Raw genomic sequence first — 23,288 nt, forward strand, 5'->3', positions numbered from 1 at the left:
TTTGACATTACAATAAATTTGATTGTAAAGGGAAGGGTAATTACAAACCATCATAGGGAAAAAGAGTCCTCTATGAAAGCACATAATTAGGCAGCAGTTTCACTTGAGCCTGGTGCAGAACACCTCTGACCTCCTCCTAAAACAGAGCTGAAAACAGACCAGAAAACAAGATATAGGGCTTTGCCTCCTGCGTGGAGACCCTTATAGGCAGCAGGCTTCTTAACTCTTCTGATCTCATTTTTTAAACTGGGGAATGCGGGACGGAAGCTCCAGTGACAACTGCGGCTCCTCCTGCGACGAGTCACTCTGCCACATCTCCCAGCTGCACGCGGCAGCCTCCTGTGCTAAAACCAGTTCCTCACACAAGGCTTCGACACCCCTGCCACAGCACTTACTGATGCAAAGGTTATGGCTGGGCCAATACTTTTCTTCCATTCAAGCAGTTCTTTCACACTTGGTATCTCCATTCCTTTTTTTTTTTTTTTTTTTCCCAGTTGCTGTTGGGGTTTTTTTTAGCTTGTGTTCTGTTTTGTTTTTTGTTGGTTTTTTGTGGCTTTTGTTTTGCTTTGGTTATCTAAAAGGCTGCTTCCAAATGAGTCCATTTATTCCAGAAAAGAACCAAAAGCACATTTTAAATATTCCTGTTGTTCACAAGCAAATACAAAACTGCGTAAGGCATATCCTGTATAAGAACTAACAAGATTCCCCCAAAACAGCTTTGTTCCAAATTAACCATTAATCCAAACAGCATAGCAAATCTTGTTTTAACTTCTTTTTTGTCTCCAACCCCCTCCCCCAGAGTACCTTTTCTTCAAACTCCCCTCACAGCCAGTACTTGTATCCCAGACCCAGACAGAACATGGAGAACTGTCAGAAAACACCAGCAAGCTCACAGCCTGTGTCTTTTAAAGAAACACAAGAAAAATAATGCCATGAGCTCAAGCACCTCTATTCCAATACTTTTTGACTTCCAGTTTCTGGAAATTCAAGTCAATTTGTCCTTAAGAACACAGAGAACAGAGAAGCCAACTAAACTGCGCATTAGCCATTACGCAAGGAGTGGTGGTACTGCCCTGCCACCTGCAGAACTGACCTCACCCATTAACTGCATGAAATTCTATCTACAATGAAGTGCCCAATGTGATGTTTTTCTGCATGATTTACAGCTGTGTATCAAGCACTTCGATAAAATACTTTCATATGCCATTAAAACCTAGAAACTTCAGTCCTCTCGCTGTAAAAGACAATGTTTAGCAAGCCAGCACTCTCCGCATTAAGTGCACAGGGTAACTGAAGGATAAAATGTATTTAAATACACCAAAACAAATCACAACTCCAACCTCTTCACCCATCACAACCAGCTATTTATAGAATATGAAATAAAGCTGGTAAATTTGTAACATACGGGACGTGGTCATTTTATTGAGTGCATAATGCAGCATGTTGTTTTCAAGCACGCTTCATCGTACTAAAATGGACACCCATATCTGAAAATAAAGAATATAATTTCCCTGGTGGTAAAGCTTAAATTTTAGTCCACCAGCATCTAGAGACATCAAAACTATCACACAGCCATGACCCACATGCACACAGAACCCCACGTTCCTTCACCTGAATGCAAACCCAACCACAGCTGAAGCATTGGTGCTCCACAGCCCCAAAGATTATATCACGTGTTCTGATGTCTACGAAGAAATTTAGTAAGACCAGAATAAAGGGAGGCGCTCCCAAGGAAGCGCAGGGGAAGTCCCGCGCACCACTGGCAACCTCAGGTCTGCTCGGACAACTCCTGCCATTTAACAAGTGACATCTCACAGCAGTGTGAGCTGGCATCAGCTTCCATGACCTCAAGGAAATTTTAACACAGCTGTCCTTTGAAAGCGCTCCGATAGCAAAACACAGCCAACGTTTGACCCCAAAAACTGGCAGAACTGGAACTTTCTTTTGAAGAAAGTCTCTGAAATCAGCGTATTTAGTCACCTGCTCGTGTATTAATTTCAAGGAAAGAACCCACGGTGGCAGACCAAGCAGGAAAATCATCCTAAATGTTTCAAATCGCATCTCCCAGCTGCGCACTAACAGAAGCAAAGTGACACACCTGCTGCCTTTGGACTAGGAGACAGAAAGGGAGATATTTTGGGCCAAAGACATAAAAAATTATCCAAGTCACTAGATGGGAAAGGTTTTCAGCTCACCCTACCAAGTTTTCTGAATGGCTGACACTCTCCAACAAAACACAGCAGGCATGATTTACTACACTCAACCTTGCTCTAAAGGAAATGGTACAAAAGCTTAAAAGATGTTAGACGAGGAATACAAGCCAATACGAGGGAAAAAAAAAGTTTAATTTTTTCCTATTAAGCATGTCTGACATGTTTTGTATGCCTGGCTTCATTTCAAAACTGTCTACTTCAAGACTTCTCTCTCCACTGAAAGTAAATTTTAAGTACCTAAATGAGTCTACAAAACCTAAAAAGCCCATGAATTGTATAATGAGAAACTGATCCCTTATTACAATTGCTTCTCCCACAAAAGCCCGTGTCCTAGAGTCATAGATCTTCACTATCTTGTTGCTGCTACTAGTTGCTTCAAATTCTACAGCTACTGTCAAATACTGGGTGGTACATGCTGCCAGGTTTTGCAGTTTTGATCTGCTTAATTAACCACCCAGCTCCCGTGAATATGCTATCATGGCAAACGGTAAGCAGCAAGAAAGTACAACATGCAGATTTCTTCTCACAGAAGTTTTAAAATAAATTCTTCACCTGAAAGAAAATTATCTCCATTCTAGCAAAATTCTGACTGTCTGGAGCCTCATTTATTAGTTAGTAAGAAAATTAATGACTCAAGCAAGGTGGGTCTCCAGGCATTCTCCTGCTCTGGAATTGCTTGCTAAGAAAAATTTTGTTGTTTTTTTTTTGGTTTGGTTTAGGTTTTTTTTCCTCATTTTCTTGAATAAATTATGAATGCATATAAAACTTTCTGGAAAGCTGAAGAAATTTCAAGGTAGAGGCCTTGGGTGTTATTTTATAACAGCTATTTCAGATGTCAAAAATAATGCAAGAAACTTTAGCTTTAGGAAGACTGACACAGCAGAAAAAAAGAAAAGAAAACCCACAAACCCACAATAAAACACCAAGAAAACAAAAAAGACAGTCATACACTTCAAGGCAAACAATGTGTGGTGGCAAACCATGCCAATGAATCGGAAACCAGAGTTTCAGAAGTCCCCAGTCATTCACTTGGTTCTAAACCACGGCAGGAGCGTCTGCCGCTTCCACGTCAGGAAATCAAAAACTCCAAGGAGCAAGGACCGACTGTAAAGGCTGTAGCATCAAAGGAAAAAGCCCCCAGTAATACAATTGAGTAACAAAACAGTTCGCCAAGCCACAACAGCCTGGCTGAATTTTAGCAGTTTGAAACACAGATTGTGTGCAGATGGCACCGAAACTCCATCGTCTGGCTCTGTGTTTTGCCAATGCTCACACCTTTTCTGCTTATGAACCTGTGTATTCCCTCAAAACCAAGAATTTTGACAACATGAAACAAAGCTCATTCTTAAACACACTACTTCCTGTTTTCAAATGGGCAAGCTCTCAGTCACCAAGTAAAGTTAATTTACAACTGTTTCAACTTCACACTCAAACTATACCAATTTCTGGATTCCTCTAGGGAAGTGAGAGAAGGAGAATGTTGGGTTCTTGGCAGAGACTTTCTATTTTCAGCCATTACTCAGAAACAGCAGCTTCTAGATAGAGTTAAGAAAGTTTCAGACCTCCTATCTTGAGAAAGCAGCAATGAATACTAGTTAAAAAGAGAATAAACCAAGAGCCATGAGGTTAACCTAATTTTCTCAGACTACAACAGAGAAAATTTTCATCCCAAAATGCTGTAGGGTACGTATTCCCACCTGTACTGCCTCACTTCTCACATCGAGCTACAAACCTATAGAAGCCAGGAAGTTTATCTGTACAGAGAAAGAAATAACGTAGAAAAAAAATATCTGCAGAAGTAATGGACCCACAAGCAACTGTTTTTTCAAGTAACCAGACTTCCAACAAACGCTTTTGCAGCTCCATTATTTTGCAGTAAGAGACATCTTCACATTTACAATCAGTAAAAAAAAAAAGAACACACTTCTCAAAGACACTGAAAGTTTTAAACTCTTAAAATCTACCTGGAAATCAGATACAAAGATCATATTACACATACCTGAAAATCGAGTAATACAATACAGAAACAGTTGCATTTATATGTGGAGAATAAACGTTACAATTAAATTATCTTGAGATAATAATAAATCTTGGGGAAGGAACAAACAAATACATGCTTCCATAGAAGATTTCAAACTGTGTTGTGGCAAGAAAAACACATTTATCTAAAATTACTGAGCTCCCAACAAGCAGATCTCCGAGGGTGTCCCTCTATAGGCATGTGTGAGGTTGACCTTGGGCTGTCTAATCATAAACTCCACTGCATGTGAAACCAAATCAGTTCCTTAAAAATGTCATCATGTAGTTTTTGTATTTTTATTTGTCAGCAATGGAAAAGAAAAAGGAAAATAAGCGTGTACACAAACAACACAGATGGGTGTTGACCTAGAAACAATTCCAACACAAATTACAGAAGACTCAACATGAAATTCTGAACATCACAAAGTAACCTCAGGAAAGATTAACCTCCCACTCCTCCATTCCAGGTTTGGTTGATTCAAATGACGCCACCTCAGCCAAGCGGCAACAGGAGACCTCCTTCCCGCTTGGGTGCTGCCAAGTGCAACCCAGGCCCCAGCCAGAGTTCTGCCCCACCGCTGACGTCAGGAACAAACCCACTTGACTTCCACTCTCGTCAGAAACTCACACCACAAAGCCCAGGACTAGTTTCGTTAACAGCTCATCAGAGATGGCAAACGTGAATCAGTCAGCATGGGCCTGGCGCAGGGACACTCCTTGCTGAAAGGCCAAGAGTGAACCCGCTTGAAAATGTGCCCGGTCAGTGCCCAATACCCCCTATGGAGGGTGCAGATTTCCAAGGGTTGTCAAGCCTGGAACCTCTTGGCAGTGTTCAATTCAAATGAAAAATTTTAATAAAGCAATTCAGGCTCACTTGACAGTATCAGAATTATAACAAATGCATCAATCCTACTGAGAGGGCGTGAAAAAACTATCTAGGTTTAAGAAACACAAAACAAGTTCTCTCTGCCAGTCTCCAAGATCTTTTAAGGTAACGTAATATAGTGATTAAAGCACATGAACTTCAAATTTTCTCATGTATTTTTAATTGGAAAGCCACTTCAGTTACACAAGTCTTCATTATTTCAAATTAATATCAACAGCTTACATCCTGAGCCTGAGAACAGATTTCATTTAAGTGGGATTACTCTCATACATTGTTTACTTGTGCAAATATTTGCAAGATTCAGCCCTGAAGTCGCTACACGATTTAGAACTATGTTCCTCATTTGCACATAAACTCATCTCTGAGCTCAGTAACGCGTTGGTCTGTCATGTGCCATCACGTTCTCTTAAGTTCTGCAAAAACACGTTTATACGTATTAATTCATAGGCAGGTGAGTATGTCAGGAAGAAGAGACGAAGAGCTGTTAGAAACCACAGCACCTGCACGGCAACTGAGGAAACGGAACGCGGCACAATCAGGCCTCGTTATCCTCAAGAGATAAATACGAACAGTAAACATTTAGGTGGTTTTCTACAGAATCATTTCTATCGATCAGGATCACTTTGCACCCCTAACACGTAAGGATCTAGAAGCGCTTACTAAAGGTGAGAGGGAGGGATGTCTTCTGTGTCAAGGGGGTCAAGTTTTCACCCTAAATACTGAGGTCTGGAAGAGATGAAGTGCACTACACTCAACGATCACTCTTGCTTACTTTCTGGAGAAAGTGAAGAGCTGTTTCAGAGCAAATTCTACACACCACTGAGGGCAAAGGAAAGCACGTCATCCAGTTGGAGCAGCCAGTGTAGTTTTTATAGCCAAAAAGAAGCCTGAGTTTTCGAAAAACACTACAGTTAATATCCATATTCTTTAAGCTTGTGTCAAAGGACCTGCTTTAAACACTGCCCAAGAGGTAGCACAAACTGCAGGAGGACAAAGACAGTCTCGGTACTGACCCGGGTCAGCACAGTCAAGTACAGAGGCAAAGCTCATGCCTCAGCTGTAAAAGAAGCATTTTGATAACTTCTGAATATTTCTCATCAAGTGCTGACTCCAAAAGACCTCTCATTAGCCTCAAAACAAAGACTGGAAAAGTAGGGAGCACAAATATACACACACATATGATTTGAGGAGTCTTCCTCTATTAATGTTACACTAGGCAGGGGATTAATAAGATAACATTCAAGACATACACCAGAAAAAAATCAGTGGACAAAAGTTAAACTGTTTATGTTAGACTACCACGTACAGAAGTTCTTTGTAAATGCTCATGAAGAACTGAGGAGCAAACACCTCTTGTTCAGTTTGTTTCTGCTAATCACTAAACACAACAGATACAAAGTATTTTCACTGAAAACTTTTTTCTATTTACATGTCCTGTAACTCAAAACTACCAGGCTGCAGTAACACTAGCAGCCCATACAACTAAAATCCATTGAAAAAAATAAATATACTTCCGTATCATCAGAAAGTTTGGAATGCACAGCCCTAAGATACTATACCAAGCAATTAGACTCCAAAGGTAGAATTAACTGAAAAGAGATGATGAGCATCTGTAGTTCAACTAGTCATGTGTAAAAGCCAGCCACCCTCATTTTTTCAGGCATGCCCACTGAAAAGCCTCTCTTCTAATTGGAGGTGTGCTGCTGCTGTTTCCTTTGACAGTTTTCAGACTAATACCCCTAGAGAGAAACACAGCACAAGGACAACAAGCGAAGGACAATTTACAGTCCACCTGGGATCTCCACTCAAGCTCAGGCTGCCCATGCAAGGCTGGAGAGGAGAAAAGCTGCTTCTCACTCACATTCACCACAATGCCCACGAACAGACCTCAGGAAACGGAAAGAAGACATGTTCCTTGTGCTCTGCCTTCCCACTTTGAGCTGTTCATCCGTGCGCAGGGTCCTTGGAAATTGGTGCCTTTTTACAGGACTTCAGTTTTCAAGTACAAGAGCACTTCAGCCCTGAAAGCCAGCCACTTGTTTTTGTGAATAAAGAAGTGAAATGACTAATAAACCGTAACATCCTCCACAGCGTCTTCGCTAACTTCCATGGTTTATATTCACTTCATGAAAACACATTCAACATGCCTGCTTCCTTTCCTTTGTTTCCCCTACTCTTCACGTAGAAGGAGACAGCTGAAAAGACGCACTAGGTCAGGATTTACTACTTCAAAGTATGATTCCTAACAAAAGCTGAAACTTGGCTTCTTGCACAAACTACATTATTTCTTGGGAGAGGCTGAAAACATACACAACCTGAAATGAATTTAAGAAATAGTAACAAGTTGTGTATGAGGGCAGAAGTGGCTCCGTTTTAGCAGACGTTACTTCCAACTGGCATTTCACTCCAACACTCGCCCTGATCTCACCCTCACATCACCACTGTGTCCATTTGCCTTCACTATTGCTGCAGAGGCCCACCTGCGTGACTCCTCACCACGCCGTGCGTGCCAAGATCCCCTCACCAGGGTCACTCCGGTCTGGTTGGGGAACAGAAGAGGACGGCTCCACCACACACCCCCCCTGCTTCCTACCTGCTGGCAGGAGGGGCTCAGGAGGGCACTGCTCACTGGGACACAGCGGCAGCAGCTGCCCTGGGAATCCCCCCTCCAAGAGCCCCGCGGTGCCGCAGAGGCGGCTGTGAGCGAGTGCGGCACCAGGCTGGAGCTCCAACGCGTCTTTATCCACCAAGTGCAGGGAAGCCCACGGGACCTCGAGCCCTGCAAAGCCACGAGCCGCTCGCACACAAGTTCTTGAGAGCTGAGCGCAAGAGGCAAGAGGGAGAAGGTCTGCGAGGTAAGGACTCCGACTCTTCAGGAACGGGGCTGTATGAAGTTTATTGCTCAAAGCACTTTTAATCCTCTGATGAAATGTGCTATCTGAGTGCAAAGTACTATTGTTAAGTCAAAGATTTTTTTTTTCTCTTTTATAAAATACTTAGGAATTTCTCAGCATTTCCCTGTTTACCTAATAGATTAGTTCTTTATAAAAATAAACATTGGAAGGACAAAAGGGACAGTTCCCCTAAAATTTAGTAAACAAGTTTCATGTTTCCACGCTAAAATCTGCAGTATCTTTCAGAAAAAAAATATCAAAACACCTAAGAGAAACTGAGGGTGCAGAGTTGCTTACAACTCATCTATTTTATTCCTATGGCTAGGATATCACCAGAACACCTAAATTTCACGTTTTTTTCTGCAAGGCCATAGCGTCAGAAACAGTATTTGATAAAGACTTGGTGAAGAACAGTTTCCTAGTAGTCAACAATGACCCTTACAATAAATTCAATGGGGAAATACTTATGGTTCTTCTCTTTGATTTTTTTTCCTTAAATGAGGTACCAGCTATGTTTTGTCCCTCCCATTTCTATGGTATTTCCAGTTTCACGTATTTAGACCAATGAGACTTTCCAGAAGCTGGTGTACAACATCTTTATATACACTACAAATTCAGATTACCAGACTATAATCAGACATTGAATATATAAATAACTTTTCAAACTATTTACAGGATTTAAACTAATCAGGCTCCAAGCAACCAACACTCTTAAGGCAAATTCACTTGTGACTGGCTGTCTGGCCTTTCTCTCCCCTCCCTGGCCCCCCAAAATGATGGCAATAAACATGAAATGGAATTACTCCCTGCTCCTGTACTGATGGAATTTCTTGTATGGAGAGCTGATCTAACTACCTAGGATCTTTCCTCAAAACAAGGAGAAAATATATAGAAAAGCATTTCTGTGTTTGCGTGTCAAGAAAATCATTAAGGTGCATATGAAGAAGTGGAAGTCCCAATGTCTTATAACAACATAATTTTTGTATGCACTTGACAAACGGATTTGGGAATTTGGGGAAAGCATCATGTTAAAGCTGCACAACCCTTTTTAGAACTACACATGTAACGAGCTCATTAGGTAAGATCTGCAGAGCTCCAAGGGGTTTTCTGTAACAGGTGACACTGTGCAACATAAAATGCAGCAAAGGGTGGATTTTCAAAGTGTGTGTTTAACTAATGAGAATTTTTCTCTTATACCATATTGCTGTGCAAGATACTATTCACCACGTCAAGGGATTCCGCACATCTTGCCAATCCTCAGATCGGAATACAAATCGGCCACTTCAGAGAGCATCTTTTTGTTACAACGTTGGATTCTTAAGTGTAACCACAGTGCAATTTTGTCAATGCATGACTGAAGCAACCAAGCATACTCTGGTGAAGTAGGCAGGGCTCACATACCAAACGTGCTTAGTGCCCTCGTTTAAGTCCCAATTATCACTTTGTTCTTAGTATTTTTCAATGCCCTGATTAGATCTTTGTTTGGAAGTAATTAGCTATTGTGGTTTGAAGGATTTTTTGGAACAAAGCAGAGACTTTATACTGAATGCAGAGGTCATCTCCAACAGAGACAAAAAAAAAAGGTGGCAAACTATCGATTAGCTTTATATTTAGAAGCATCCCTGGGTTCACTGCTAGGATTGCTCCAGTCATCTGCTTCAGGTGTGGTCTTGTAGTGTCGCCAGGCTGACTTATTAAAAACAGGAAGTCTTTCAAATGATTCACTTGAAAGGGCCTATGGAAAAACAAAAGCAATGGGAAGATACCATTAGAGACACCGAGACGACGTTCCAGGAAGCTCAACAGCTACAACCTCTGCATCCAACAAGTGTCTCGATTATCCAAGTGTTAGGTGTCACAGCACTGTTCTGAAAATACTTCAACTGTGACCAATGCCTCCAGTCACAGTCAAAGTATTATTCACAGTAAAAGTTAAAGAAAAATAACACTTTAAAATAGTGCCCTTCTTCCCAGGGAGTAGCTTCTACAAAGAGAACAAGACAAAAAGTTTCGCCCAAAACCATTTTAGGGAGATTTGTCATGGACGTGGGGCAGGCAGCCGCTTCACTTCAATGTTTCACTTCTCCAACAAACTCGGACTCCGTCGGCACGCTGCTCTGTCAGGTCTGACCCAGTTCGGTCCATCAGCACGTGCCCATGGCCTCGGATACAGCCCACGCCTTTTTCCTCCCCACATCCACGCGTGAAACTGAATCCACCCAAACATACAGCGAGGCCTGGGAACAACGCTAAGTCGATGCCTTCAAAGGAGCTATACGCTATATTCTTTCTAATGCCCTGATTAAATCCAAGCAGTTAGTTTCAGCCTTAAGCCCCTGAGTAGCCCAGGATTTCCTCAAAAATAACACTGGGATCAATACAGTCTGTTGCAGCAAAGTCAAAAACTGCATAGAAAGAAATTTGTCCTAGTCAGCAGTTAGTCAATAGTCTTCTCAGTTTTACTGTGGTCAAAAGCTTTAGAATCAAGAAGTATTAAACAGAATTCTCTCTCATCACACAATTCTTGAAATATTCAGCACTTCAGATTAACAACATGTAAAGATCCAAAAGAGAAGACTGCGAAAAAAAAAAAATCAAAGCAAACTAACTAGTATTAGTAATATTAGTGCCAGGTTAATACTTATAACCTTGGATTTTAGGATTCTGTGTAACTGTAAATATAACAAAGACAGCAATTACAAATTTCAAAACAAGCTGAAGAGTGAAAAGAAAGTTTGCTTATTCAGCCTGCTATAAACGGAATGCACTGCATTACTGGTTTATAAAAAGGTCAAATTCATACCTTCAAATAAATTACAGCATCTGAACCAACGCCTTCCATTGAGTAGAGTTTAAGGTCACCTTGAAAGTACCTGGCATACAGACGAGAAATAGGCAAGCCATAGCCAAACCCAGCCTACAAAAACAAGAAAACAACAGGAAAAACAAAATGAAAAGGTTTTTTTGTTAAAAAAAAGCAACAGATCACTGCAATCATTTATAAAACAGAAGATACCTTAATTTTCAGCTTGTATCAAATTACTTTTCAAGCCTTCCTTTATTAGTCTACGTGATAACTTTGTATTCATTCTTTTGAGTAATCTCCTTTTTCTTAAGCATAGTATTTTTTTAGTTACAGTACAGAAAACAGGAAAAATACCATAGACCTTTGTTAGGACCAGCTTGTCCATTTTGCATTTTCTCAAAAAGGTAGGTGACTGTAACACGCAGTACCTGCTGCCTCCAATCACCAAAGCAAACTGATACTGTCTATGACTTGCTCACTACAATTACCATTGCTGTAATAATCCATTCTTTTTTTGGTATCAAAAAATAAAAAATAAAAATTTTTGACAGCATGTCTTTTCTCCCCCCAAGTCTGGGATTATTCTCCTCAAATGTCTCCACACACAGGAAATTAGACAAGAAAGCCAGAGACAAGTCTGTTTACTTCATCTAGGTCACACCATTAAGCGATCCCTGCGGCCACACCCCAGCAGAGTTGGGAGCGCTGCTCCAGCAGGTTATGTACAAAGCAATACAGGGTGAAAAATCCTTGCTGTTTTCGCCCTTCTAAGGAAAGACGAGGATTCCACAGCACTGCACGGTCTACTGAGGACTGAGATCCTGTGCAGACCACACAATTTTCAAAGCGAAACAGACTTGACAGGTACAAATTCTAGATTTTAAATTTACAACACTAATGTTCATAACCACAGCTGCAACAAGGTCAATACTTGGCACTTTTTCTGGCCCACCCTCGGCAGAATGAGTCATAAAAAACTCCAAGCCTCTCTCACTGCAGCCAGGGAGTAAGATTTTGGTCTACACATCAACTCTTCCAGATGATTAGGTACGTGCTGAAAAATCACAGTGGTTGACTACTCTCCTGAAACACTCTCCTGAACTTCTCAGGACTATCCAGAGCAATAAAGGAAGGATTCCACGCACAGAAGCATTTGAAAAGAAGGATATACAAGGCAATGGAGTAATACAATTTTTCTGTAAGGGTGGATTACAAGAAGAATTAGACACATAAAATTTTCAGAAAACCAACAAACTCGTTCCACTGTAATATTTCTACAAAGCCAACCTGACAAGATAATGGAGAATCATGCCCTGAATCTTAAAAACAAAGCCCCAAAATGATTCAAAAAGGAAAAGACTAAGAAGGAAGACTCGTGAGCATTACACAAAGCTACTGTGTGCTACCACTTTACAGGAAATCCCTTGAGAGAGGGGTGAACACGAAAGAACTTTGTCCTACAGCATCCATCACAAATTCTCGTGCCGTTGTCTACTAGCTCTACACTATCTTTTGATCTCTGCCTCAACTTCACAGAAGTCTAAATTTAGTGATCTTAAAACTGGTTAGAAGGGCTCGCTCCATTCTTCTGAGCAAAACGACAGGCAGAAATGGCAAAGATGCCTTTTTCTACTCACATTCCTTGTCAGAGTTATTAATGTCCATTTCCACTGTGTCCTGGTTTTGGCTGGGAAAAAGTTCATTTTCTTTGCAGTAGCTGGTACAGTGCTGGTTTGGATTTAGGATGAGAATAATGTTGATAACACAGGGATTTTTTAGCTATTGCTGAGCAGTGCTTACACAGAGTCACAGCCTTTTTTGCTCCTCACCCCACCTGCGAGTGGGCTTGGGGTGCACAAGGAGCTGGGAGGGGACACAGGTGGCACAGCTGACACCAACCTACCAAAGGGATGTCCCACATCATGTGACACCATGCTCAGCTCATAAGGCTGGAGGAAGGAGGAGGAAGGGGGGCACATTCGGAATGATGGTGTTTGTCTTCCCACATCACCATCATGTGGGATGGAGCCCTGCTCTCCTGGAGATGGCTGAGCACCTGCCTGCCCATGGGGAGGGGGTGAAAGAATTCCTTGTTTTGCTTTGCTTGCACACACAGCTTTTGCTTTACTTATTAAACTGTCTTTGTCTCAATCCACAAGTTTTCTCACTCTTACTGTTAGAACAGTTGTTTAGCTGCACTTTTTCAAACCGCAGTGTGCTTTAAAAACATAATTCTCAAAGACACACAGAGAGACACACTTTCAAACATCTGGTCTTGAAACTGCATGCATGCATTTCTTAAACATAAAAGGAAGTTATCTGACTGTCTTAGAAAGAATTAAAAAAATTCCAAAAACTGACTTGCATCTTTTCTGGAGACCAGATAATAAACACGTTACAGAAATTACAAAACACAGCAACCAAAAGACAAATTGTAGATAGCACCTACCTCCAAGAACAGCTCGAGTAAAGGACAGAATCAAGTAATCCTGAAAAAAACATTTTACTTTCCTCTTTCCAGAAATACAATTCCTTAAAATCCGTACCCAACTTCTGTTTGCCTCCTGCTCCTTCCAGGAAATTCTTTTTATGCTCTGTGCTGGCCAAAAAATCTGTGCTGGTTACTTTCTTCCAAAAATCTCCTGTCAGTCTTTTCTTTACATTGCCTTCAGGTTATTTTTCAAAAGAGGTAACTTACAAGAAATACAAAGACAGCAGATCCCACCTGAAACCTTGTTAAAGCAAGACCTTGCAAAAGGTGTATGTTGCAAAACAAGAAATGTTTACTACATAGGTCTGTGCTTGACCAAGAGGACAGAATATAACTAATGACAGCACATCTGCCTTGAGAAGAAGTCCTTCAGAGCCAATTTCTCATTGTATATTTTAGTACCCATTATACAAATAGGAGATTATTAAAATTTGTGTTACTTGTGCCTACAGGTTTAATTAAACCTAATTAAAGCCACATTTCTCCCACTAAACAAAAGCTGCAAGAGAGAGAATCATTAAATTCCTCTAAGAAAACCTAATTATCATTAACCATTACCACATGTTTTTAACGTTTCCAGTATGTGTGTGGCAGTCCAGATGAACACAAGACCTGCTAGAATCCCAGGGCTGCCATGGTAACAAGGTTTCTCAGCAGTTTTGAAACAACATTTGCAATGAGACTGAGAAAGAACCCTAACCCATCAACAAAAAGATCCCCCTCTTCCACTCCTCAAGCCTATGAATGTTTCATAAACTAGACAGGGGATCACAGAACAAGGAGAGGGAGTGTTAGAACAGAAGAATGTGCCTGTTTACATTGCACTGCAATTTAGTTTAGGATATTACCTAAGTCAAGTCAAGAATGACACAAGCATGGATCTACCTACCTTCTGGAGCACCACAATTTTTAAGTTGTTCAGTCTCTGGCACTACGCGATAAAGACAGTTCAGACTTGGAAGAAGATTTACACAGAACCTATCTGCTGAAGGATTTTTATTTCTAGACTGACATATCAAGTGCACCATAATTGTTTCTATAACTGGATCGGGGCCATGGTACATAACGTGTCAAGCGTCACTGCTAAGGCCTTTCCCCTCTTAGCAGAAAGATAAGCCACAGACTCCCAGTTCTTGACTTCTTTCTTTCTGCACATACATACATGTAACAGAGCTTAATAACTCTTCTCGACATTCAGTCGTGTACAGGCCTCAGTCAGACTCACAGGAGGGCAAAAGCTGCCAGGGTCACAAGAGAAGGGTCTGACTTCTTCGCAGGTCTGACTGCAGTGACACACAGACTGAAGAGGAAAACAAGGCCTAACAATGGGGCACAGTAGATGAATACAAAGTATAAATGTCACAAAAATCAAAGTAAACGGTCTTGAAGATGAGGAAATAAACACAGGAATGCACTGCTAAAGATGCACGAAGAGGGTAGGGAAGAATAGTGTCAATCCTAAAATGAACACATTTTACAATCAGAGAGCCACAAAGGAAGTGACAATTTAATAGTGAATACAACCAGCAATCAAAGCACAAGTTTACAGCAAGAACAAGTTCCAGGAAATCCTTGCAGGCTGATATAATAAACTGCTGATCAAAAACGGGACAGAACAAAGGCAGAGTCTTTCTTGATTCATAATCTACCACTCTAGTCATAAAGAAAAAAGCTTATATTTGGATTAAGGTCTGTTCTCTATCACTCATCCCATTCAAGAAGTTGGGTTTTTTTCTATGAAAAAGCAAAAGTTTAATACATATTACTAAGATGTGTTGTAGACAGAGGAGCTGTGAAGGATTAATATCAAGTCAATGCAGATAGAAAACTGGGTTTCACACCCACTGCAGTGGCATCAAACACTGGTGGAAACCATGCAATACACTTATGTGCCACAACGTTATGAACTGTGGTCTAAGGCAATACCATAAAGACTTTCTGCTAAAAAATCTAAAAGGAAAGTCATTATCTTCAAAACCACTCTGAACTGGTTTCACTCTCAGTTCACTGTTAATTATTTTACAACAGAAATAGTTACATACTCTCTGCACCGCATATTATTAGCTGTGTTTGAAGCTCCCTGAAGGTGCTTCAAGCACAGAAGTATCAGCAGAAAGAAAAAAAAATAACAAACAAAAATCCATAAACCCCAAACAAACCTAAGAAACATGATAGATGAGTGTTCCTAAATAGGGAAAAGAAATTTCTCAAAGAATCAACTTTTTCCTCAACATGCTTGAAGAGAAAGGATTGTGTAAGAAGGCAGAGAACAAAGAGGCAAGAATACATTATCAGTATCAATCCAGTTACTGAAAGTCAGGCAACAGAAGCTGTATAATTTTTATCCCAAGAACTAATACGTAATTTAATAAAATAATTCAATTTTAATAATTGAAAAAATAATTCTTGCTAAAAGAATCTACATATTCAACACAATTCCCTGCTTAGAAGAAACTACAGGGAAATTTTGTTTGTTCAAAATCTGACCCTGATATGTCTCAGAATGGAGTATCACATGAGGTATTTGTGACTGAGCAAGAATTTCTTGAAAGTGTTCATATCACATGCAGGTTTAGGATTTATTTTTTAAATATGTTTTTACAGCCCATAACTTACATAAAAGTGATTTTCAAAGAGCTTGTATAGTAACAGAAGATGTTTCTCAAGCGCTACAATACCGATGGTGTGGCTCATCTTTGCAACACATTTATTACAGGAAACTTAGACAAACAGTAATTTACACGCCAAAGACAAGCTCATGAGGTTATTCACCTTCTCAGTAACACAGCACTAAAAATCCTGTCCATTAACCTGTGAAAATATTGCGCTTATGCAGACAAGCTTGCTTCCAAGATTGTCAAGACAAAGAAAAGCAATTTTCTACTCCAAACACTTAGTGATGATAACAGAACCCATTTTCTCCTGCATAGAATTGCATAGATTTTACCTGCATGGAACTGCTAATGATAAACAACTTCGTCAATGAAAACCTGATCCAGTAGATTGCAGTGAAGGGAAATGTACAACCAGGGTAACTCAAAAGGACATTTAAATATTTATTGCAATTGCTTACCAAAGGCACAGCTCTTGAGGGCTCCAAACTAGGTCGGGGTGCTGTTGAGTACATGTAGTTAAACAATCTGTCTATTTTTCTTAAAGGTACACCTCCACCTTGGTCACTTATCTAAGAAATCAAAAGTTTGAGTTTTAAACATTATGTTCTCAAAAAAAACCTGCAAGACTCAAGCAGCGTTATCTAAATAACTTCAGAAATATTAAAGGAGCAGTTAAGGACTTTGGGTTTGTCTACTTTGGAGAAGAGGAGGCCAAGGGGCGAGGAGAGGACCTGGAGAGGGAGATGCTGAGCTCTTCTCGCTGGGATCCAGCGAGAGGATGTATGGGAATGATTCAAAGCTGCAGCAGGGAAGGTTCAAACTTCACATTAGGAAGCATTTCTTTACCAAGGGGATGGTCAAACCCTGGCACAGGCTTCCTAGAGAGGTGGTCAATGCCCCAAGCCTGTCAGTATTTAAAAGGCTTTTGGACAATGCCCTTAATAACAGGCTTTAACTTTTGGTCAGCCCTGAATTGCTCAGGCAGTTGGACTAGATGGTCATTGTAGGTCCCTCCCAACTGAAATATTCTATTCTAATGAATATGAAGCAAGCAGCAGAAGTAATACAGTAATTGATTTGCCTTTTCCAATTAAAAGTCATACTATTCTAAACCTAGCAGGTTTGTAAACTGCATATTATTTTAAGGCATTTACCTTAATAGAGAGATCTTCTTTCCCCAAAGTGACTAAGGTTTTGATCGATGGATAGCCTTCTCTCTTACCTTCATGCAATTCCACTGTAGCTCTCATTGAATTCTGAAGATAAAAAAAACACAACATCTTTGATTCTAGCTTTACCACATATGCTTTTTATGACAACTTAGAACTCGCATTTTGTTGAATCTAGATGACTTGTCCTAAAACACATTTAAAACAAACTCAAGTGCTTTAAAAGCAATGAATTGTCCAGTTAAACTTTTACATCAGAACTCCATTATACGTACTTTTATCTGTTTGATATAGAGTCAGAGAACATAGAGCAATACTTTTTTTTTTTCTCCTGTGTGAAATCAAGTAATTATATGTAAGAGATGTCAATATCCTTCACCTCCACCTCCCAGAACACCAACAGTGATGTTCACCACAGAGAACAAGCTTCGATTTTCTCAGCCTGGGTCACAAAATTGTTCAGTTATCATCTATCAATCCGACTTTATTATACCTATTAACGGAGCTTCTACTGCCAGTCCATCACAGATTACCGTTACTTACAGCTAACAACTTACTGGTTTCATCCTGTTTCATGACTGTACCAAAACATACCTACAAGTAGGGTACAAATTCTCACCTGTTCTGCCCTAGAACTAATGTTACAAATGGCAAAATAAGAGAAGATTTAAATGAACATACTTGACAGATGTTAGAAATCAACTCCAAAATACTGTTATTTAGGAAATGTTTCTCTCTGACCAAATGCATTTTTCCCCTGAATTTCCAGTGTTCAACTACACCACGTAGAGACCCCGTATCTTAGTTGAAAGCGTGCAATAATTTTCACATGTTCTAGTTATCCAGAAAACACAAACAGAAACAAAACATGCCATCTACACTATTCTAAGGCATGTGGGTTGTCTTCACAATAAACAAGATACCATCCTAATTGGTCCTCAAATATGCAATAAAGCAGCAAGCTTATGAGAATGGTAATGAATGTATCATCTTTACAAAAATAAACTATCACAAGTGTTTTAAATTAAATCAGATGCAAAAACACAAAAGTGGGAAAACACAGAAATTTTTATGTTCACAAGGGCATGAAAGGACTGTAAGTCTAGATTTTAACCATTTCAAGCCCTCTTCCCTTGTTTAAAAATAAGCCTAAAAAAGGAATGTAAGTTCACAAACCTCTTCCAAATATTAGCAAGTGCAACCTACCTTGAATAATTCAAATAACATATGAAACAAATGAGAAGGTACGTAGACCACTTGAATAGGCTTGTTAGGAGCTTTAGCTATAAAACAAAGAAGAATTTTTAATTTTTTTTTCAAAACAGTATTTTGTAGCATTTCTGTTTACAGAAATAACATGAAGCAGTAGGCAAAGACAAGTACGTAAACATATTCTGATTTTCCAAGTACAAGATTAGCTAAAAACCCCAAAACATAAATTTCAGTTACTGTTATCACCTGAAATAACAGTCTAATGATGATTTTCAGAGACATCTATGTCAGCAGACTTTGTTTATTAATGAAATTTCACTAAGCATTCATTGGTTTCATACTGACAATGTATGTTAATGAAGAGAACTTTCCCACTTAAGTAGGAAACTTATATTTAAGCATAATATTTGCTGCACAAAAAGATTCTTAAACCAAGAAAACTCCACTGTTTAAGTACTCTGAGAGCAACTACATATTTTCCCTAAATTAAACCATATAAAATGTAAAGTATTAATAAAAAACCCTGAAAATATAGTTCAAATAATATCAGTTTTCTTATTCCAAATCATAATTGACTTGTTTGTCCACTGTTGCCAGCGTTTCAGCAGAAGTATCTTGCTTGGCACAGCTCTAAATGCCAGAGTGCTAATTGATTTGGCAAGAAATAATACAGCTGCATTTAATATGTTCCATGAGAGAGTTTTGGTGTTGCAGATGTGGTCATCCCTGAAGATTCAAACATCTACTAGCATTAAATTATACAGTCACAGCTTGTCAGCCTCAGTAGCAGTTCAAATTGAAAAGTCTATAAACGCCTGCTTCATAAATTGGGGGAAGACAGAGGCACGCACACAGCATGTGACTGGAGTTAACTTCATCTTTTTTTGTGCTGAGGGCTAGTAATAATACCAGTTATTACTTTAAGATACATAGTAGTGAAACTCCTAGGAAAACTAAAAGACCAAGAGTATGCTCTGCAACTTGATGTTTTATCAAGCTAAAATTTTGTCAGAGTCCATACTCATGCACCACCAAAACCAAAGCAGACCTATTTGTACTCATTTGGGGTACAGAATACGTGTAGAAAGCATGTTCTCGTTGCTCTTGCGAGGTAACTTGCAAAGTCGCTTTCCTCGCACTGAAAATAAGCTAGTTTAAAGGAAACAAGTAATTCTTTCCTTGCTTCTCTTTCACAGAATCACAGAACTGTTGAGGCTGGAAAAGACCTCTGAGACCACCAAGTCCAGCCTATGACCCAACACCCCCCACATGGGCCAGAGCACGGCACTAAGTGCCACATCCAGCCTCTCCTTAAACACCTCCAGGGACGGTGACTCCACCACTGCCCTGGGCAGTGCATCCCAGTGCCTGAGCACTGGAAGTGACGTGAGGAAGGGCTTCCTGAGATCCAACCTAAACCTCCCCTGATGCAGTTTCAGGCCGTGCCCTCTCGTCCTGTCACTGGTTGCCCGGGAGAAGAGCCCGACCCCCACCTGACTACGCTCTCCCTTCAGGCAGTTGTAGAGAGTGGTGAAGTCCCCCCTGAGTCTCCTCTTCTCCAGGCTCAACACCCCCAGCTCCCTCGTTGCTCTCCTCACAGGACTTTCCCTCCAGTCCCTTCCCCAGCCTCGTTGCTCTCCTCTGGACCCGCTCCAGCCCCTCCAGGTCTTTCTTGCAGTGAGGGGCCCGGCCCTGCACACAGGGCTCGAGGGGAGGCCTCACCAGGGCTGAGCACAGGGGCAGAATCACATCCCTGCTCCTGCTGGCCACACTGTTCCTGACACAGGCCAGGATGCCACTGGCCTTCTGGGCTACCTGGGCACACTGCTGGCTCATGTCCAACCCGTTGATCACTGAGATCCAGCAACTTGTTCCCTCTACTGTTGGATCTTTTCACTTAGGCCTGCAAATGAATTTTGCGTTGATTCCTCTGCTGAAGCACTCAGCACTTTAGCTCTAATATCATTCGGGTTTGGATGGGGGAAGGTTGGGTCCCTTGGTTTTGGGAGCGAGGACCGTTAGTAATGCATCGGTCTCAACGATATCACTTTGTGTTGATGAATATTTCTACAACATTAAACAGTACTTTGAGCAATGTATGTTCAGTTTTGAGTGTTACCTATTTCTGAGACTTTTGCAGTTCTGCTGAAGTTTGGAAATACCTTAGTCTTATGTTTGGACAGCCGTCCAAAACTTGTCAGAGGATCACTCAAGGCAATTTACTTCTTTAAGTTAAAACAGTAATCTACCTTTTCTCAGCAGAAATCATGAAACAGCTGACAAGTTGTTTTGTAGCATCCACTTTTCATCTTTGCAAGCAACTTGAAACAGATTTTCATGTAAGAATTTTATGATAGGACTTGAAAGCATTGTCTATTTAGGCAAAATTAGACATTTTTTCTCTTACACAGAAGAGCTCACCACTAGTGCAGAGATTGCCAGTGGAATTTATAAGCAAACTTCAAAATGAAACAAATTTCAGCTCTATTAATAGATTAGTTAGAAGGCAAGAGTGTTTCCTTCTCAGTTACGAGGATTCTTGGCCACTTTATTTTCCGTAAGTGATGGAAAATTCAATAATTAGCACTCCGCGTTCAGCATTCTAAGGTAAATGTCAAGATGATAAATTCTAATTCAGGTGTCCACATAGACACATTAGAAGAAGAAAAGTAACTTCATGCAGGATTGCAGAATTCAAGTATCAACTTACAATTAACTAACAAAACTAGAAATCACAGATATTAGAAATGCTTTTTTCTTACATATATCAAGTAAAATTAATTACATAATTACCATTGAATTCCTCAACTTCCAGTTCAGGTGCCACCATATAGTACTGTTCACACAACATCTTAGCTGTTTCATAAGCATCTACAAAACAACAGAACACTGATTTACCGAAATCATTTAGAGACTAGCAAAGTTCATCCCACAAGCAAAAGGTGACAAGCAGAACACTCAGTAACTAGTTTACAAGTGTTCTGAAACTGGTGTCCATTCTAATTCCTTTTTCTCTGCATGTTTATAGCCCATTTGTCAAGAAAGGACAAATTCTATTTAAAGCTCTACAAACAAAAGCAGATTACTAGAGACAAGCTATTTTTCATCTTATTCAGGGCTTGAAAACTAGAAGGGTATAATCTTAGACCATAATATCTACTTATTTGTCCTGTCCCAATTGCAATTTAATGTTTGTTCTTTCCATCTTAAATAAAAAAGGATGACATTGCAACCATAAATTCCATTTTTCGAAACACAACACTGTTTACAGTACTTGATTTTCAAGGTCTTTTGGGGAGAAAGCTGGAGTCTTTAAGATTCTTCGTTTTTTCCTGCTGAACAAAAAAACCAACCAACCAAACCATCCCACAATCCACATCAGGCTTTATGTATTGTCCAAATACAGCAAGAATGTTTAAGCCACCTTTTGTTTTAAATATTTCTTAGTGGTTCTATATAATCACTGGTACTTCATTTGCAAAAATATTTTAGAAACAAGTGTTAGCTTAACGAGAAAAAAAATTCCGTCAGTTGTTCTGACATCTGCAAGGCTGGACATGTCACACAAGGCCGACACAAATACTGCTTGAAGTCTAGAAAAATGGAGCTAATCAACACTGGAAACGTTCTCGATCAAGGCTCAGGACTCCCTCACACAATCAGCTGTCCAGTAGGAAACTTTTGTGTCAACACAGTCAGCTCTCCAAAGACTGCCTAAAAGGGTCCTGTCATTAACATGATTACATGTGTCCTAGTAAAAAGCTCAAAATCCCATTTAATACCCAAGCTCTACAGATCACCTCAACCCCGGGTGTGCATAATTTAGGGAAAAAAGATGTAGGAATACCTACATTTACATGATATTCTAAGATTACGTCAGAACTTCTGATGGTCTTGGGAGTAATCCTATGCTTTAGAAAAAAGGGGCGTAAGAAGCACAGTCATAATACGGACTTAGCCAAAAGCTTAAGATGGAAATGTAGCTAGCATGACCAAAAGGCCATCAACATGGAGAAGGAATACGTTAGCACATTTCAAAGAGTTTCCACATCACAGAAGTGAAAATTAGATATGGAGCCAGTGGGCAGGAGTTGGATGCTTATTGTGGAGAAAAAACTTCAAGGCCTCTAAAAAGCAAATCAATAACTGTATGTGAATAAACCAAAAGCCCTCAATACACAAATGGGAAGCAGTCACAGCCACTATGCAAACCTTGAGAGAATAAATCCATTTATACCCTCCCTAAATTTAATATAGAACTCTCAGCCGTTTTCAAGAAGTAACCACCCCTGAGGTGAACAGGAAAACATTATCATTTCATGACCCAGTAAAATATTCAGCCCTGAGCAAAACTGTGTCAAACAATGTCCGAGTGCAGCCTTACATTTTACATTCCTCTAAAAGCCAACTCTTTGGCAGAGTCCTAAGACCACAAGAGAAACTGCAAAGTTCAAAACACACTTCATGTTGCAGCTAGAAGTAAGCAGCAGCAAGACTGAAGGATGTATCAATACATCTAAAATCCCAGGAACAAGCCTGGATTTGCTGTCAGCTCAAAAATCGTATTGTAATACAGTCAGCAAGATAGAGACCCACCTCAGGCAGTTACAGACAGAACACTTGGTGGAGCTGCTTGAAGCACGAAGTGGCCGTTTAAATCACTTCCTCAATGCTTGAAGGGCATACAGAGCTTGTAGCTGCCAACCACAGCGCCAAAATCAACATCTTAGCTCTGACAAACTACTCAGAATGCTGCCTGTGAACCAGAACATTCTGGAGCTAGCACTGAATACAGAACATAAATTAATCCCTCCGACACTTCTACAAGGAAATAGCCTCAATTACCTTGACTCTAGACAGGCTCTGTCTTTAAGGACATTTTGTTTCTTTGAAAGACAACATTGGATACTGTCTACAATGCCCTCATTTCATTAGTGATTATTTCTTCAGATTTGGAAAGTATGTTTCAGCTGCTCGCTTGAA

The 23,288-nt window shown here is 40.2% G+C and overlaps 1 protein-coding gene across 1 annotated transcript in view; it reads right to left on the bottom strand.

Annotated features, from left to right (window-relative positions):
* Positions 1–8,540: 8,540 nt before the first annotated feature.
* PDK3 (pyruvate dehydrogenase kinase, isozyme 3) overlaps positions 8,541–23,288 on the bottom strand; it is a 34,964-nt gene continuing 20,216 nt past the window's right edge. Inside the window, exons 5-10 of the mRNA XM_009877486.1 lie at positions 21,099–21,176; positions 18,300–18,376; positions 17,079–17,180; positions 16,383–16,493; positions 10,816–10,929; positions 8,541–9,747 (exon numbers count right to left, since the gene is read on the bottom strand). Of these exons, the coding sequence (XP_009875788.1) occupies positions 9,604–9,747; positions 10,816–10,929; positions 16,383–16,493; positions 17,079–17,180; positions 18,300–18,376; positions 21,099–21,176 (626 nt within the window). The 3' untranslated portion in view covers positions 8,541–9,603. The remainder of the gene's footprint in view (positions 9,748–10,815; positions 10,930–16,382; positions 16,494–17,078; positions 17,181–18,299; positions 18,377–21,098; positions 21,177–23,288) is intronic.

The sequence above is a fragment of the Apaloderma vittatum genome, unplaced genomic scaffold (genome assembly GCF_000703405.1).
Source record: "Apaloderma vittatum isolate BGI_N311 unplaced genomic scaffold, ASM70340v1 scaffold2571, whole genome shotgun sequence".
Lineage (NCBI taxonomy): Eukaryota > Metazoa > Chordata > Aves > Trogoniformes > Trogonidae > Apaloderma > Apaloderma vittatum.